At 36.0% G+C, this 18303-nt stretch overlaps 1 protein-coding gene across 6 annotated transcripts in view; it reads left to right on the top strand.

Annotated features, from left to right (window-relative positions):
- Positions 1–18303, top strand: part of RDX (radixin) — an 87132-nt gene that overhangs the window by 33252 nt on the left and 35577 nt on the right. For all 6 annotated transcript variants that reach the window (XM_072611171.1, XM_072611174.1, XM_072611173.1 and 3 more), the window contains 4 exons: positions 263–331; positions 3014–3097; positions 8512–8607; positions 11244–11518. In XM_072611171.1, the coding sequence (XP_072467272.1) occupies positions 320–331; positions 3014–3097; positions 8512–8607; positions 11244–11518 (467 nt within the window). In that variant the 5' untranslated portion in view covers positions 263–319. The remainder of the gene's footprint in view (positions 1–262; positions 332–3013; positions 3098–8511; positions 8608–11243; positions 11519–18303) is intronic.

An 18303-nucleotide genomic window follows, 5' to 3' on the forward strand; every position in this document is an offset into this window, starting at 1 on the left:
AAGCATGTAGGACGTGCCTGACCACTGCTAAGCTCTGGAAATACAAAGAAAGGCAAAAAACTAAGGGACAAAAATCATAAAAGGGTTGTGCACGGCAGTGTATATCTGTAGTCTCTACTGCTGGGTAGGCTAAGGCTGGTAAATCACTTAAACTGGAAATTTTGAGCTGCAGCAGGGTTAAAAACCCATTGGGTGTCTGCATTCTCCAGCACTGATGTTTGTTTGTGAAAGTTATTAATATCTTTCTATTTTTACTTAACAGATCCATTGAACTTGGAAAATTATTAAAGACAAAAAGAAGACACAAAGAAAAGTAAAAATGCCGAAACCAGTAAGTATATCAGTTGATTTCTTTTGAACTGTCGTTTAGTAGGTTTACTCCACTGGCAGTAAATATTTCATTTCATCATTGCCGAAGGTCTTTCCAGATGTTATGAACTAAGGAAATTTGAATATAGTTGCACATTCAATTGAAATATAATTGGGAGGCCTTAGAAAGAAACTTGTTTTGAGTCATCAGTTTGAGTGTTTAGATTATTTCATTTTTAAAGAATAAAAATACTTAATATATTTTTATAATAACTTTACAAGAGGAAAATGTTGTAGAAAGAGCATTGAATTAAGTTCTTGGCTTGATTCTTAGCTTTGCTACATGTGTTAAAAAGTCATTTATCCTCTCCAACCCTAAGTGATCTTTAAGGTCTCATGTAGCTTGATGATGATGATGATGATGATGATGATGATAGCTAGCATTTGTATAGTGCTTTATGGTTTGCAAAGTGCTTTACAAATATTATCTCATTTTATCCTTATAACAACCCTGGGAAGAAGGTGCCATTGTTATCCCTATTTTACAAATGGGGGAACTGAGGCAGATGGACATTAAGTGACTTGCCTAGGATCACACAGTGTCTGAGGTCAAATTTGAATTCAGGTCTTCCTGAGATCCAGCATTCTATCAACCACCTATGAGATTTTTATGTGAAATTATACTATATGAGTTCTGTTCAATAGTGAGCAAGCATTTTTAAGTGTCTGTTATATACAGAGCAATGTGTTAGGCTATGACGATAAAAAAAAGACAAGAATAAAAAGCAGTCCCTGTCCTCAAAGAGTTTGTATTCTACATTTGATTCCCCAACCGTTTGATCACAGAGTTTAACCTTGACTAGTGGCGACAACTTAATGATAGAGGTGATAGAAGATTCCACATTATCTTTCCCTTTTTTTATGATGCTTCACGTATCCTTAAATCTTATTTTTTTAATCCCAGGCAAAATATCTGAGGGTTTTTTATCTTTAATCCTGGAGAAATTAAGTGATTTGTTCACGTTCATAGCATATAGTAAGTTTTGGAGGTAGGATTCAAATCTAAGTCTTTTGAATCCGGGTCCAGCTTTTTTACATTATACAGTTGTGTCTCAATAAAGAATTACTTTGTAGTATAAATGACCATTTAAAGAATATTTTTGTAAATTGAAATTTGTGTATCCAAACTTTAGTACCTCTGCTGAATTTCAGTCTAGCTTCAGCAGCTGCCCATTTACCTATACTTTGATATTCCATTGACATCTTAATCTCAGTTCACTCCAAATGAAGTTTGTCATCCAATTAATTGTCAAGTCTTGTTGATCCTGCCTCCATAGCATCTAGCTCCTGCCTACCTTTCTAGACTTAAGTAATATTAGCCTCTTTAATGCACGCAGCACAGCTTGCTCACTGCTTTCCAAAATGGATGCTCTAAGCCTTTATGCACAAGGCCTGTTGCCATTCCTGTAGTACATTCTCTCCCTCTTCACCCTTCCTCTTAGAGTTTTTTAATTTCCTTCAAGGCTGAGTTTCTATTCAAAGCCTTTCTTGAATTCTGTATTTGATTAATACTCTTCTATTTCCTTAGTAAAATATGAGATCCTTGAGGCTAAATACTATTTTTTATGCTTTATTTTGGCATCTCCAGTTTTAGCCCAGTCATAATTAAACATTTATTAAGGGCCCACTATGTGCCAAGTCTTGTGTTAAGTACTAGGGATACAAAAAGATGCAAAAGACAGTCCCTGCACTCAATCAACTCACATTTTAATGGTGGATGGGGTGGGGGGGGGGAGGTTTGTGAGAGAGGAAATAACAAGCAAATATGTATGAACAAGCTATATGCAGGAGAAATAGAAAATAAATAACAGAAAAGGTATTGGAATTGAGAGGTTGGGAAAGTCTTCCTGTAGAAGATAGAATTTCAGCTGGGCCTTTTAAAGGAATCTAGAGGAGTAAGCAGAGATAGAGGGAAAACAGTCCAGACTGTCCATGGGGGCAGCCGGAAAAAATGTTTGGAGCAGAGAGATGGGAGTGTTTTTTAATGAAATAGCTAGGAGACCACTGTCACTGGATTAAAGAATGTGTTGAAATAAAGTATAAGAAGACTGAAAAGATGTGTGGGGGAGGAAGAGGGAGTCCTCAGTTTGAAGGGACCTTGAACACCAAACAGAAAATTTTGTATTTGATTCTGGGAGTGAGTTCTTGAATAGGGGAGTTGACATGGTCAGATCTACACTTTAGAAAAATCACTTTAGTGGCTGAATGAAGGATCGATTGAAGTGGGAGACTTGAGGCAGTCAAAACAAAATGAGTTTAAATGAAGTTTAATGTGTTTATAGCATTATACTTCTGAAGTTATTAAAGATTAAAACTGCGCTAAGACTTTTGAGACACTGTCTCTGAGATAGTAAAGAATTAAAACCAGTCCCATAGAGATTATTAAATGCCACCCCTGTACAGTATTCTCTTGTTAAGCTTTTGGGGAAATACTAAGATATATGTAAAATAAGTATTTTTAGGTAGAGAGCCTAAATAATAATAGGACTTATGATTTAATTTAGTAGCATGTTGTTTAACAGCTCTTTTCCAGTTACAAAGTTTATCATATGTATGGCTTTATAAAAGATAAAAGTACTTATTTAGCCCAGTATTGAACAGAAATACTTTTTCATTTTTCTCACTTTTCTTTTTATTATTACAGATCAATGTAAGAGTAACTACTATGGATGCGGAGCTGGAATTTGCAATCCAGCCCAATACAACTGGCAAACAACTATTTGATCAGGTAAATTTGTTACCGTCTACATTTATTTTCACTATGTGGCTTTTAATGGAATATATCAAGTGTTTTTAGGTACCATTTTCCATCTTTTCATTTTATATCCATCACTAATAATATCAATTGTATGTTATGTTTTGGTTTTTTTTGTTAACATTTTTAACCACTGGCTGCTTGGATAGGCCTTCTTTTAATCTTTTTCATCTTAATTATGTAGGGTAGTATATATTCATGAAATGAAATTCAAAGAATGTTTATTGAGTTCCTTATGTAGATTGGATATCACAAAAAAGAAGTGCTACTAATTATCCTTATTTAAATGTGATTTTCTGCTTTTTTGTGTTTAATCACTTCATTATTACATGTACTCTACTCTACTTTGAGGCACCTAGATGGTGCAGTGTATAGAGTGCTGGGCCTTGAGTCAGGAAAACTGGAATTCAAATCCAATCTCAGACACTAATTTTGTGACCCTGGGCAAGTCATTTAATCTCAGTTTCCTTAACTGCAAAATGAAGATAATAATAGCACTTACCTGTTATGGTTGTTGTGAGGATCAAATGAGATAATATGTGTAAAGTGTTTAGCACATTTCCTGGCTTATAGCAGGTACTTAACAAATGCTTGTTTCCTTCCTTATCTCTCATGGACAACATCTTTCAGCAAGCTGTTTTCTTTTAAAGTTTACAGTATCCAAATCTTCTATCCAGTCCAGATACTGGTGGTTATCCTATATCCATCCTGAGGTCATTTGCAACTCTTTCTCAAGGAGTTCAGGATCTAATTCACTGTCTTTCTCTGTTTTCCATCTCCTGCTCTTTAACATTCTTGTTGACACTCCCTCAATCTCTCTAACTGCTCAGTTTTGTAGTCTCCGTAATTCTCATCATCTCTTCTTCCTTTCCACCGTAGCCACACATGTTTATAAACTGTATTACCATTATCCAGCAATGTTACATTTGCCCAATTTAAAGCTCTGATGTTCCTCTATCTGGCCATTATTATTCTATTTCTCCTTATGCTGCACTTTTCCTAAATCCATTCTTTGCTTTTATTGAAACCCAAGCCCTCTAGCTTCCAATAATTTTCTCCCATAATTTTTAAATTGTCTCTCCTGGATCTATTTTCCAGGTCATTTGTTTTTCCAATGAGATATTTCACATTATCTTTCATTTTTTCATTCTTTTGGTTTTGTTTTGTGAGTTCTTGGTTTCTCACAAAGTCATTAGCCTCCATCTGTTCCATTCTAATTTTGAAAGAACTATTTTCTTCAGTGAGCTTTTGAACCTCCTTTTCCATTTGGCTAATTCTGCTTTTGAAAGCATTCTTCTCCTCATTGGCTTTTTAAACCTCTTTTGCCAATTGAGTTAGCCTATTTTTCAAGGTGTTATTTTCTTCAGCATTTTTTTGGGTCTCCTTTAGCAGGGTGTTTACTTGTTTTTCATGCTTTGCTTGCATGTCTCTCATTGCTCTTCCTAGTTTTTCCTCCACCTCTCTAACTTGATTTTCAAAATCCTTTTTAAGCTCTCCCATGGCCTGAGTCCACTGAGTGGGCTGGGATACTGAAGCCTTGACTTCTGTGTCTTTCCCTGATGGTAAGCATTGTTCTTCCTCATCAGAAAGGAAGGGAGGAAATACCTGTTCGCCAAGAAAGTAACCTTCTATAATCTTATTTTTTTTCCCTTTTCTGGGCTTTTTCCAGCCAGTGACTTGACTTCTGAATATTCTCTTCACACCCGCTTGGCCTTCAGATCCTCCCAGCCAGCACTTGTGGTCTGAGATTCAAATGCTGCTTCCCAGCCTCAGGGCTTTGGGCAGGGGCAGGGCTGCTATTCAGTGTGAGATTAAGTTCAGGTGCTCAGGTGGGGGCAGGGCCACCTCTCAGGCTCAGTTCCCTCAGGGGGTTTATGCAGAGACCTTCAACAATGAATCAGGGCTCCTGCCTGCTTGGGGAGCCCCTGTCTGCTCCCGCCTCTGCTGCTGCCTCCCAAGGGGGCCTGAGTTATGGGGGCACCCCACTCCCCTCTCGACCTGCCAAAGAGACCCTCTCGCAGACCCTTGTCACCTGTGGGTGGAGGGACCCGCACGGCTGGAGATTCTGTCCCTGAAGCCCACTTGGATCTGTTCCTCTCGGTGCTGCGCGGCCAAGGAGGGCTGGGCTCAGCTCCGGGTCCGCAGCGCCATGGACCTTTTGTGAGAGGTTTTCAGGCTCTCTGGAACAGAAATCTCATCCTCTCCGTTGTTCTGTGGCTTCTGCTGCTCCAGAATTTGTTTGGAGTTCTTTTTTACAGATATTTTATGGGCTGTGGGTTCGGAGCTAGCGTATGTGTGTCTTTCTACTCCACCATCTTGGCTCCGCCCCTGCTTCCAATAATTTTCTTAGACCATTACCCTGATCTGACTTCCTTCCCTCTCTATCCTTGACCCTACAGTTAGCCATTCCATCTCACCACTGCTTGCTTTTCTTGCCTCTTTGTCTTATCACTGATCATTTTTAGTCAAAACTCAGGTATGAATTACTCCTACCATCTGAATCCTCAGCTCCTACCCATGTACTGCTGAACAGAGCTGGAGGAAATCACACACACACACACACACACACACACACACACACACACACACACACGGGAAGACCTTGCTGATGAGGTACATTATAAATTAATATTATTCATCCTCAATTGAACCTTCTGCAACAAGGCAATTCTTTTATTATTTATTTTATTTATTCCCAGTCAGTTGTCTATTTTACTCTCCACAAAAGCTTTCTAAATTTTTTCTTTTCTCTCTTCAGACCCTCTCTGTCTCAGCTGAAGACCTTGCTCCTATTATACTGAGAAAATTAGAATACTAATTATAATATTTAGCATTTATGTAGTACCTTAAGTTGGAAAGCACTTTACATGTTATCTCGTTTGAGCTTCATGACAAACCCTGGAAGGTAGATGCTATTATTATTCCCATTTTAGAGATGAGAAAAATACGACAGAGTTTTTAGTGACTTGTCAGTGATCACACAGCTAGTAAGTGTCTGAGCCGGGATTGAAACTCAGGTCTTCCTGACTCCCCAAGTCTAGCACTCTATACACTTAAAACTTAACTGTCTTCTTGAGTTCCCATTGTTATACTACTCCTTTCTTAAAGATTGTAAAGCACTTCACAAATATTCCCCCTCCACTTCTTTTCATCTCAGTCCCCCTTGATGCCATCCCCCAATGTCTCTGACTTTTCCTCAGTCTCTCAGAATAAGGTGACCTTTTGTTGTTGTTGTTGTTAAGACCAACCTCTATAGATGCACCTGATCTCCTCCCCTTTTGTTTTCTCTAGCAAATTATAACCTTAACCGTTCTAATCTTTGGTTGCTCTTATTTACTGGTTTCTTCTCTACTGGCTTCAGGTATGCCTAAGTATCTCTCTTCCTTTTAAAAAAAAAAATCTTTACTAGACCCTACCTGTTCCTTCAAGCTATTGTCTTATATTTCTCTTCCATTTCTCTGGTGAACTCAGAAAAAACTGTCTGCAATCTTGTCTTCACTCTTCACCCCTTTGCAGTGTGGTCTCTACCTCATTATTTAACTGGAACTGCTTCCTTTAATGTTACTAAGGATCTCCTAGTTACCAAATCTGATTTTTTTTTTTTTTTTAGGACCTCTTCCTTCTTGACCTCTCTGCTGCATTGAACATTGTTGACCACCTTCTCCTCCTGGATACTTTATTTTCTCTGGGCTTTTGTGACACTCCTAGTTCCTGGTTCTTCTCCTGTCTGCCTAACTATTCCTTCTCTTATTCTTCTTTGCTGATTCTTCATCCATATTATCCCCCCTAACTGTAAATGTTCCCCAAGGCTGTATCCTAGGCCCTCTCCTTTTTCTGTATGTATACTCTCAGTGAACTTGTCACCTTCCCTTGGTTTAATACTTATTCCTAAGCTTCTGACTCCCAAATCTGTACTATCCAGTTCCAGTCTCACATCTGAGCTTCTGTCTCCTATCACCAGTTACCTTTTAGATGTTTCAAACTGAAGATCCTGGAGCAGTCTTAAACTTTAATATTTCCAAAACACAACTCATCGTTTCTCCAAAACCTAGCCCTATTTAAAACTTACCTGTTTCTGTTGATAGCCCCATTATTCTTAACAGTATCCCAGGCTTGTAATCCTTGTGTTATCCTGGACTCCTCACTGTCTCTCAGCCCACATATCCAATGATTTCCTTAAGCACAATCTGACACCCCTCCCCCTTCCCCAGTTAAATTCTGTTTTTGTCTTGCCTTACTGCACATTGTTCTCCTTTGTACACTCTGTGATAAAGGCAGCCAGCCCTTCTCTCTGTTCCACCTGCAGAACACCCCATCTCCTGTTTGTGTGCCTTTGCACTGACTGTACCCCATGCCTGGAATGTACATCCTCCTCACTTCTGTCTCCTAGAATCTTCTTCTTCCCTGAATATAAAGCTTAAATACTACTTTCCTTTTCTTCATCACCTCAGTTGTTATAGCCTTTTTTCTCAAGCTACCTTTCATTTTACTCGTTTTTGTTTATTTGTATTTAGGCTCTTTATATTTATGTGATATATATTTAGGAATGTCTTGTTGCTTCTGATAGGATTGTTTCATTTATTGTACCTAGCACAGTGCCTGGCATTTCATAGGAGCTTAAGAAATATTTATTGGTTGATTGATTCATAAAACTTAGCTCTATCTAATCCAGCAAAAAGCCCAAGTGCCTGCTGTGTTCAGGGCAGTGGTGATTGAAAGAGAAAAGTGAAAAACTGGGAGCTTATGTTCTACTTATCAATCACATAGAAGCAGCTTATTATATACATAATACAATGAGAAGGGAGAACTGTATATGTGAAGTAAGTGCCTCCACATACTGGGATACTCATTAGCAACAGATTTGGTCATAAAATGTGTAGCAACATATGACCTGTGACTTGGAGGTATGTTATAGTTTGTAGCTTGGCTTTTAAATATATCATGAAAACTCAGTCTTAACAAAAATGTAGATGTGAATCCTTTTGTAAAGCCAAGATATTTCTTTACTGTGCTTAATGCCTTTGCTACTTATTTCTTAGCAAGTTTATTGTATAGCAAATATTCTTAAATTTAAGCACATATATATCCATTTAGATTTCCTCAAGCAGTTTCTGAAGTTCTCAGAGTCCTGAGGGGATTCCAGGATGTTTTTTCAAGGCACAAAGCAACAGAAAGCAGTACAAAATTTGACACAACAAATGACAATTTCCTTAGCAGTTATATTCACTGTTGTTTTGAGCTTTATGGTGCACATTTTTAAACACAGAGCAATCCTTCTCTGTGGTTAAAAGTACAAGCTTATTTGCACTGAACCCTCAAAGTAAAATGTTATCCAGATACACTGTGAATGATCAATTAATACTCCTCTGCTTCTTTCTTTTTTTAAGGTGGTGAAAACAGTTGGCCTGCGTGAAGTCTGGTTTTTTGGGCTCCAATATGTAGATAGTAAAGGCTATTCAACTTGGCTTAAGCTAAATAAAAAGGTAAATTATATGCAGTGATCATGATATATAGAGGCAGCTAGGTGTAGTGTTTAGAATGCCACACTTGGGGTCAGGAGGACTCATTTTGAATTCTGCCTCAGACCCTTCTAGTTGTGTTGTTACCTTAGGCAGATCACTTGTTGCCTCTCTCAACCTTATTTTCCTCACACATAAAATGAATGTAATAGCATCTACTTTACAGAGTTGTCATGGTGTTCCAATTAGCTAACATACATAGAGTGCTTGGCCGACTTTAAAGGGCCATATAATTGCTAGCTATAATTATATGTTTACTGTCAGTATTTTAGAGTAACAGCTCTGGTGTAGGTATATCAGTTTACTGTCTGAATATAATTTACATTTGACCCTCCCAAACTTGTTTAAAGCCTAAATATTACTTATAATTGTGCTCTGGGGAAAAAGAACGGCATTTATGTAGTGCCTACTAAGTGACAGGCACTGTGCTAAGTGCTTTACATAGTATTTCATTTGTTCTTCACGACAACCCTAGGGGGTGGGTGCTCTTATCATCCCCATTTTACAGTTGAGGAAACCGAGAACAGGAGAGATTAAGTGACTTGCTCAGGATCACACAGCTAGTAAATGTCAGATGTATCTTTTGAACTTCAGGGAGCTCCTGTCATCCCCAGGTAAGTCATTTTTGGACTGCTTCTTCCTAAATTCTCTAACACTCGTTGTTCCGACCATTATTTTAAAGGAAAGTCCGATTTCATTTATTTTGGAGAAGCATTCAAGCTTTACCTGGCAAATCAACAGTAAAGCCAGCAATAATGTATCAGAAAAAGGATTAGGGATTTGTAAGATGGGCAGATAGTCAAATCACTGATATATTGATTTTTACATATTTTTCTAGAATTCTACTTTTTTTTTTCTTTTTAGAGTAATGTCTCCATGTTTTATGTTTAACTAGAGTTGGCTATGTTTGCAAGCATATCTTGACTTTATTTAAAGACCTTTTGCTTATATATTTTTGAAGTGTCATAGTCATTTCCCTATAGTTTACTTCCCTTCTAAATCTCTTGTGTAAGAAATTAACTGTCATAGCAACTGCATTTCACAGTTCATGTGCAAGGCATTATTTTTTACTGTTGGAGTTACCAAGATATAAAATATCACATGTTTATGCTATTATCTTGATCCTTCAGCAGCTTATTATCTAATGGAGAAATAAGATGTGCACGAAAGTTTGATACAGGTATAATGTGATAAGGGGAAGGGAAACCTCTGAGCAATGTATCCTAATAGAATTTGAGGAAGGAGAAATCAATTTTAGCTGAGACTATAAGGTGAGAAGTTATCTTCATGAAGGAATTTTTGTCTGTGCTGGGCTTTGAAAGGAGAGAAGAATTTCACTCAGGGATGTGGAAGAAGTATAATGAGTGTCAGTGTCAGGCATTATGACAATATGAATGGAAGGGGTTGGATGCAAGAGGTGTTATTGAGATATGATCCACATGATTCAACATCTGATTAGACAAAGGGTGTGAGGAAGAAGGGAGTCTAAAAGGGCTTCAATTTATTAGCCTGGGTATTTAGGAGGATCTATACTACCATAAACAGAAATAGGCAAGTTGGGAGGATTTGCATGTTTGACTTGGTAATTCGATGATGAGTTCAGTTTTGGATGTGAGTAGTATGTCAAAATGGTTGTGTCTAGGAGGCAGTTGGAAACTCAGGACCAGAATGGAACTATTATAGATTTGGGGAGATAGTTATATAGGGAATATAATCAGAATATCTAAATGCATATTTTTCATATGCTAATTGAGGAAATTTTTCACTGTACAACAATGTATATTTTCTCCATTTAAAGAGATTATTTTAGGAATCGAAACCTATTTAGAGTAAATTGTTAAAAGTAGTTGCTTTAAAATCAGTCGAAGTTTTTTTTGAAGTATAAATTAATGTATAATCAACTGAGATGCTGTTTATTTAAATTTTTTTTTTCAAATTTGTTTTAGGCATCAAGGTTGCATACTAGAAAGAGAAAAAGCAATCACTAAATCACTAAATTGTATGCCAAAATATGGTCTTTTAAAACAGATTTTAAATTAAGTAAATTTTTAAAGTGAATAGAATTTAAAAAAAATTTTGACTATAAATAAATGAATCTTTAAGATAAAATGACCAAAAGAATATTGAAGTTAAGTTGTATTTAGTTAAAGCCTACTTTAGAGCTATACTTAGAACTTTCAGAATTCTATGCTCTTGGGGTGGAGAGGGAGGGAGCTAAAGAAGTTGGAACTCAAAGTGTTAGTATCAAATGTAATGTTTTTACCACTGGGAAATAAGAAATACAGGTTAAGGGGTTAAGAAAGCTATCTGGCCCTACAGGACAAAAGAGAAGACGGAGACAAGGGCAGGGAGGGAGGATAGAGGAGAGAGCAGATTGGTCACAGGGGCAACTAGAATGCTTGGGTATGGGGGGGGAGGGGATAAAAGGGGAGAAAATTTGTAACCCAAAATTTTGTGAAAATAAATGTTAAAAGTTAAATTAAAAAAAAAAAAGAATTCTATGCTCTTTCAGAATTCTTTCCCTTAAATATGCTTGAATAAGGGTTTAGATCTTGGTGTAAGATTTCTGCTATTGATAATATTCAAAACTACTATTTAAGGTAACACAGCAAGATGTAAGAAAAGAAAATCCTCTGCAGTTCAAGTTTCGAGCTAAATTCTTTCCTGAAGATGTGTCTGAGGAACTAATTCAAGAAATAACACAGAGACTTTTCTTCTTACAAGTTAAAGAAGCAATCTTAAATGATGAAATATATTGCCCCCCTGAAACTGCTGTTCTTTTGGCTTCCTATGCTGTACAATCTAAATATGGAGATCATAATAAGGAAATTCATAAACCAGGCTACCTGGCTAATGACAGACTCCTACCTCAACGGTAAGTGGAAAATGCTTTTTTATTGTATTTTTAATTACTATTAAGTTCTTTTGTTTTTTCTCTTACTTTTCATTTTCAAATATACCCAAGGACCATGGTTTCTCATAATTATATAACATTTTGTTTCAGTGATTTTTTAATATATTTTCTTTCCATTTGCATTGTTAATGGACATTTTGTACATTGTTGATGGATGCCTTTATCCTGTCACCTCTAAAAGTCTTCCAGAATTGGTAAATAAAGTTTTTCATGTTTTAAACTTTAACTAAAATCATGACCAGGTTGCTTTTTGGAGTAAGATGGTCTTATATGGTAATTACTTAGTGTCTCTCTCCCCAGATAACTAATGTGTATTGTTTTACAACTGGATTTTATATATAATAATCTGGCAGCACTTAATGGAAAATTTTGGTGCTTAAGTGGGGTATTTTGTTTGGTATAGATCTGACCACATGCAGAGAGGTGCTTAGTAAGTATTCTTCATAATAACAATTACTGATCTTTGCATCTTCTTTGGAAATAATTTGATTTCTGTAAGTGAATGAAATTGCCACTAAAGATTTTCAGGTAATAATTTTAGGAGTAATTTCTGTTGCTAGTATCAGAAGATGTTATTTAGAACTTTTTTGTGAAGTTTGGCCAGAAATTTAATTATCATTCTGTGACTCAGTTGAAAACTCCCTAAATCTTTCTCACTCCTATTAATGGTGTACAGTGTCTTATATAATAAATTTGGATTTTCATATTTGCAAATTTCCTAATCTTTAAGAAGATATTAAACGGGCTTTAACATTTGTATACACTGGCAAAAAGCTTGCCATTCTTGATCTGTTGTAATTATTAAAACTTAGGTTTTGTACCAGCTGACTTGGTTGTTAAATATTTTACCTGAAGGGTCTGTGTCTTCCTTCCATGTGGTTGAAGGATCATTTTTCATCCTTTGATTCTTACCCATATGCATCCTGTTTTATCTTTGAGAGTATCTGTTGTTCATTCTTTGAACATGCATAGTCTGCCTTGTCATAAGTGGCCTGTAATTTTTTTTTTATGCCACTTCTCAAGCACGAGTCTTTTGTTGCTAGTAACCTGTGGTATGCTTTAACAATCAGCTCTCTGGGGGCGAAAACACAATAAACTGTATGTCTATCACACTTTTAAGTTTAACCTGCATTATTAGTATTCTTAATTTTAAGTCTAGACAATCAGCAAAACAAAAAAATCAAGCCTTGATTTGTTGTGTTTGCAAATTTCCAATATATAAATGGTGACATTGAAGATTGAACAGTTTGTTCTTATGAGCTGATTTGAGCTGTCTCTAACACCCCCCCACACCCCACCCCCAGTAATAACTGTAGTTTATGTATTTCTGCCTTGGTATTAATTTTCATAATTTCATTTCTTCTAGGATTACTTGTAGTATTGACTCCTTTGAGATTAAGGTGTTCTAATATTCATAGCCATATAGCATCACTAGAAGAATAGTGATGTTAAAGAAATTGGCTTTGCCCTAAAAGAAGATTATTGAAAGCCTGTGTGGTTTCCAAAATTCTATCCAGTCTAATCTCATCCACAAAAAACAAAGATGTACTAGATTAGGGGTTAGCAAACTGTGGCCCAAGGACCATATTTGACCCTGCTTAGTATGACTGACTACCTGTTTTTGCAGGGTCAGTCAGTGAGATAAAAATAGTTTTTATATTTTTTAATACAATAAAACTTTATTTAAAAATGTAAAAACCATTCTGAGTTTACACAAGTGGCAGACCAACAGGAAATTTGGCCCTGGAAGCTCATCCCTGTACTAGTTGATCTCTTAGGTCCCTTATAACTCGTATTTCTGATACTTTGATTTTCATCTTCAGCTTGGAGTCCAGCTCATTTCATTGTCCGTTTGCACTGCCTGTCCAGGGATATCTGACTGTCTAGACTAAAGCAATGGGAATTTGTCTGGTTATATGTGATAGTCTTGAGGGTATTCATTTTTCAGTTAACTCTGCTTTTTCTAGTATGGATGGGCAAAATGATCTCTTGAATAATTATGGATGTCATTATAGTATTCTAGTATTAAATAGAATTACAATGTTTTCTGCCACTAAGAACATTTGTTGAGCTTTGCTTTGACAGGATGGCCTTTGATACTGAAAAATCCCTTGGGAAAACATTTCTCTGTTTTGTGCCTAACTTAATAGTATAAAATGGGTCATTGAATGAAGTTGTCATAGATAACTATCATAGATATTGAGTACTGTTTTTTAACCTGTATGGGAGACAGAAGTTGTATTTTGTTCAGATTGTCTTAAAAATTAACAATCGTGCAACAAGATCTCCTGTTTGCTAAACCTTAGTCAGATATGTCCTTCTGTAGAAAATTATCTGCAAAAATCTGCTTATTCTCTTCTTAAGTTTTCATCAAGGATCCCTTTGATGTACACATAGAGCATTCTCCTAAGTATTTTATAGAGATGAGGAAATAGGTGGATGGGTCAGTAGTTGCTGAAGTGTTGGTATTGTATTGTCCCTAGTATGGATTTTTCTTTATGTATTTAGTTAAATGCAACCATTCTCTGCTGCTTCATCTTCTTAATTGTTATATCAGATATTGAGATCATGGAATAAAAGTATAATGGTTTCACTATTGTTACTACTAAGAATGTTGTCTATGTGCTAACACACTGATCATTTTCTATTAATTTATGTCCAGGATGCAGATTTAAATTTTCCTTTAAAAATGTTTATCACTCTTCTTTTCTTCAGTACATTTGTTCTTTGTTAATTGTTTACTTATTACTTTATACTGGCTTAAAGCTTCATTCAATAAATAAAGATGGGAAACAAAATAAGAAAAGAACAATCACTATAGACTTGCTATACAAATAGTTTCATCTATAAATATTGCAAAAATGATCTGGCCCAACTAGTTTTTATGTCAAGCTCTGCAGGCTCGTTTACTCTTCCGAACTGTCTCATGGTTTTCCATTAGGTCTGACATTTTTCATGTGAGCTTGTATTCTCAACTGATGGTGTTCTTGGCCACAAGTCTCATAGCTTGGTGAAGAGATCTAGTGTTAGCAAACCAAGTTAGTTTGTGGGTTCTTTATTGCAAATGTTTCATATTGGTTAAACTTTTCAAAGAAATGGTGATATTGCCTTTATTTTTGTGCACTTATGTTTTTTGTTTCGTTTTCTGGCTCATTAGTTTAGCGGTATCAAACACATAGTATTTCCTTTTCTGGAACTTTACAATTTTGCTCTAATCGGTGGATACTATTACAGTCAGCTAACTCTGAAATGGGTACATAGTTTCCTATTGGCTAAGGCAGAGTCGATTTTAGTTTTTGAAATCTTTTTAGGTGCCTCCTAGTTCTCTTGTTAAAGAAAGTATTCATGACATTCAAGGCTTTGATCTTTTATTTCTTGAAGCTTAAACCATATTTTCCAGGTTAGTTTTTGCTGACCTCACATCTACTTTGATGTCACTAAGTATCAAGTTAAGTGGGGATTAGTTTGAGGAATTTCATCAGGTTTATCACAGAATTTATCTATTTGTCTTCTGCAATAGATGTTAGTATATAAACTGTGACTTTCTTTATAGTAATGTCAGTGTTCTTGATTAGAACTACAAGGTAAAATTAGCAAATGTTCCAGGAAATATTTCTTGTTGTCTTTTGGCACATGAAAATCTTAACTTCATTAATGGTTTCATTCACCTTTATAAGGAGAACCTGCAAATCATCCTGCGTTTATTTTTCTTTATTTGGTTTTGTTTATAATGAGATGTTAGTGTGGCTTTGTTCGATGCTTTCAGTATCAGTGTGTCATTTTTTTAGGGGTAAAGATTTCATATTTAGAATGGCAACATTTAGACTCACCATTGTCACTTCAGGAACTTATTTTTTTTGTTATAATTATAATTTAGTAGTATTAATTTTATATTCTTAGCTGAATTACAAAGAACCAATGGGTGTATTGCCAAGGCAGTATTCACAGCACCAACGGTGACTATGAATATGTTGGTGTAGTTCTGAATCGCAAAAATATAACAGACTGTCCATATAGAAGGCAGAAGAAAACCATTCATTCAGACACCAGAAAACCAGACTCATCATTGTAACCAAGAAGTCAATGCACATTAACACTGCAGGGGATAATGCCATTCCCAAGCCTTGTCTCCTCCCCGCCCTTCTCCCCTTAAGCAGACACTCACAATACTAGCTGTCTGCCTGCCTGTGTCCTCTCTCCTCTGCTCTAACTGCTTTCCTCAACTTCCTCACAGCTCTATTCCACCCTTCCTGTTTCACCATTTCAATCAGCTCCTCCCACCACATGTGACTTAGGCTTCCATGTGATTTAAGCAGGTCACATGGTCATGAGTGGGAAAGATCTTCAAATTAAACAAAAATACATTGACAATATAGTAGATCATATGAAACAGATCTGAGGGCTTTAACCTAAAAAAATGGCTACTTATGGAAATATGATCATGGGCTTCAAGGGTCTGAAGGTCTATTATGTGGAATAAGGATTAGACTCCAGAGGGCAACTCTATGTACTGTAGGTGGAAGTGTCAATAAGGTTTGATGTGAGGAAAAATTTTCTTATAATTAGAATTGTACAAAAGTAGATCAGTTGTATCAAGCAGTCATGGGTGAAGATCTCTTCTAGAGATCTTCACATAGAGATTGAATGATTGTCCTTAACCTCTAAGAAGGCTTGATTATTTAAATGTTATCTCAGATCATGTTCTAACTTATATTTTATAATAATTTTGATGTCAAGGAATAAATAGCATGTGTACTCTTTTTGTACTGTTAAAGAGAAACATCCGTGAGATATGTGATATGGTAATCTTTTTATATTCACTTAGATGTGCTTATCATTCCAACATTAATAATATGGTCAAAGAATCTTATGTGTTCCATTCATGGTATGGTGTTGTAGATAATGAAAGTTACTTATTCTTTTTCTGAAAACTAATTTTCTTAATCACCCATCATTTTAAGAAAAACATAAATCTCACCTTGAAGATGATTTTTTGAGTATCTTACATTGAGAACATACAGGCAAAGGTGAGCCCTCCCCATGGGCTGCTATGTAAGTAGACATGTCATTTATGAGAATATTGCTTTTCTTCTATGACTTTTAATATAAATTTATTGACTTTTCAGTCTCATATAGTGGATTTGTATAAGAAGAAATAGATTTTGATGGAAGATTTCAGGAGGTGATAGCTTAATATAGTGAGAGACACATTGTTTCCATGGAAATGATTAAAGAATGTATTAAGAAAATATGGAAACACTGAGGCAGCTGGTTGAGAAAAGATGAAATCTGAGATTATAAAGGAGAAAAATATGTGAAGCTATTAAGACAGTCTCCAGGGTACAGTAGGCTAATAGGAAAAATAACTTTTTTAGGGTTTTTTAAATATAGGAAGAACCATGGAGAACAATATAACAAAATTATTGAATGATTGTAATGGTGCCCAGTTAGGTTTGCATTCTGAGTATACCTTAGACTTAAAAAAAAGAACATTCTTGATGTAAATGCAGTGCTTTACAACAACTCTGATCTAAATATAGACCACATCCGTAATGAGATCGCTTTGACTAGAAAATATATAGGCTTATACCGGTTATAGCCTGCATTCAGGTTTTTCAAGAGCCATTTTTGACATAGAAGTGCTTCCTCCATATAGAGTAATACTAAACCTGGAATTTGATTAAAGGGACAACTTTTAGAGAAAGAGCAAGGTGAAACTGAAAAATAAGGACCAAACTGAGAAAGTACTCCAAGATACAAAAGGCAGCTATGATTTAGTGGAAAAGCATTGTACTGGGGACCTGATGTCAAATCCTAGCTGTACCAGTTCTTAAGCTCTCTCACATTGTAACCCTTCTCTCTGTTCACATGAATGACTACCACCCTAATTCAGGCCCTCCTCACCTCTAGCTTGGACTATTGCAATAAACACACCTATTCCATCTCTTCAGTTCTTTTCCCTCTTGTATGATTCCTAATTTAGTGTAATGAATCACTAAGTTTAAATCGTCAGCATAATTATTTAAAACATTTTAATTTTCTGGGTAAAAGCAATTCACCCAGCAGTTTAGAAGCACCCAGAGGGTAGAAACAAATAAAAGCCCCTAGCAAGAAGGTTTCCTGGGGTTTCAAGAACTTCTTTGAAGATGTTCTAAAAAATTTGCTTTTATGCTTTTCTTTCCCAAGAAGGGTGTCTTGAGTTTAAATCCTACTTCTGACACATACTGATTATATGACCCTGGGCAAGTCCTTTACTACTTCTCAGTGCTCTGAGGATATTCTAAGCTAATCAATTGAGTAGAATGTGAATTGGTAGAGAAAATTCCTCTGCCAGCATTTTCTATCACAGTGAAATCCCAGTTGCAGTCAAAATAAATACAAAGCCTGCATGTGTTGCTTGATCCAGTAGAATATTATTTTCTCAAGGCCAGGGGACTATTTGATTTTTGCCTTTGTATCTAGAATGCCTGGTACGTAGTAGGTATTCAATAAATATTGATTGATTAGTATTAGCTGCATGGTTCAGCACATAGAAATTAGAAGTAGAGAGGAACTTTAGAGCCTGTCTTAATTAACCATATTTTCAAAAAAAAACTAGCATTTAAAGAAGGCAGAGGAATAAAGAATTTGATCTGGAGTTAGGAAGACCCAAGTTCAAATTCAACCTTAGGTACTAGTTATGTACCTAAGTTAAGCAAGTGACTTGACTTGTCTGCTTTGATTTCCTCATTTGTAAAATGATAATA

The sequence above is a fragment of the Notamacropus eugenii genome, chromosome 5 (genome assembly GCF_028372415.1).
Source record: "Notamacropus eugenii isolate mMacEug1 chromosome 5, mMacEug1.pri_v2, whole genome shotgun sequence".
Classification (NCBI taxonomy): domain Eukaryota; kingdom Metazoa; phylum Chordata; class Mammalia; order Diprotodontia; family Macropodidae; genus Notamacropus; species Notamacropus eugenii.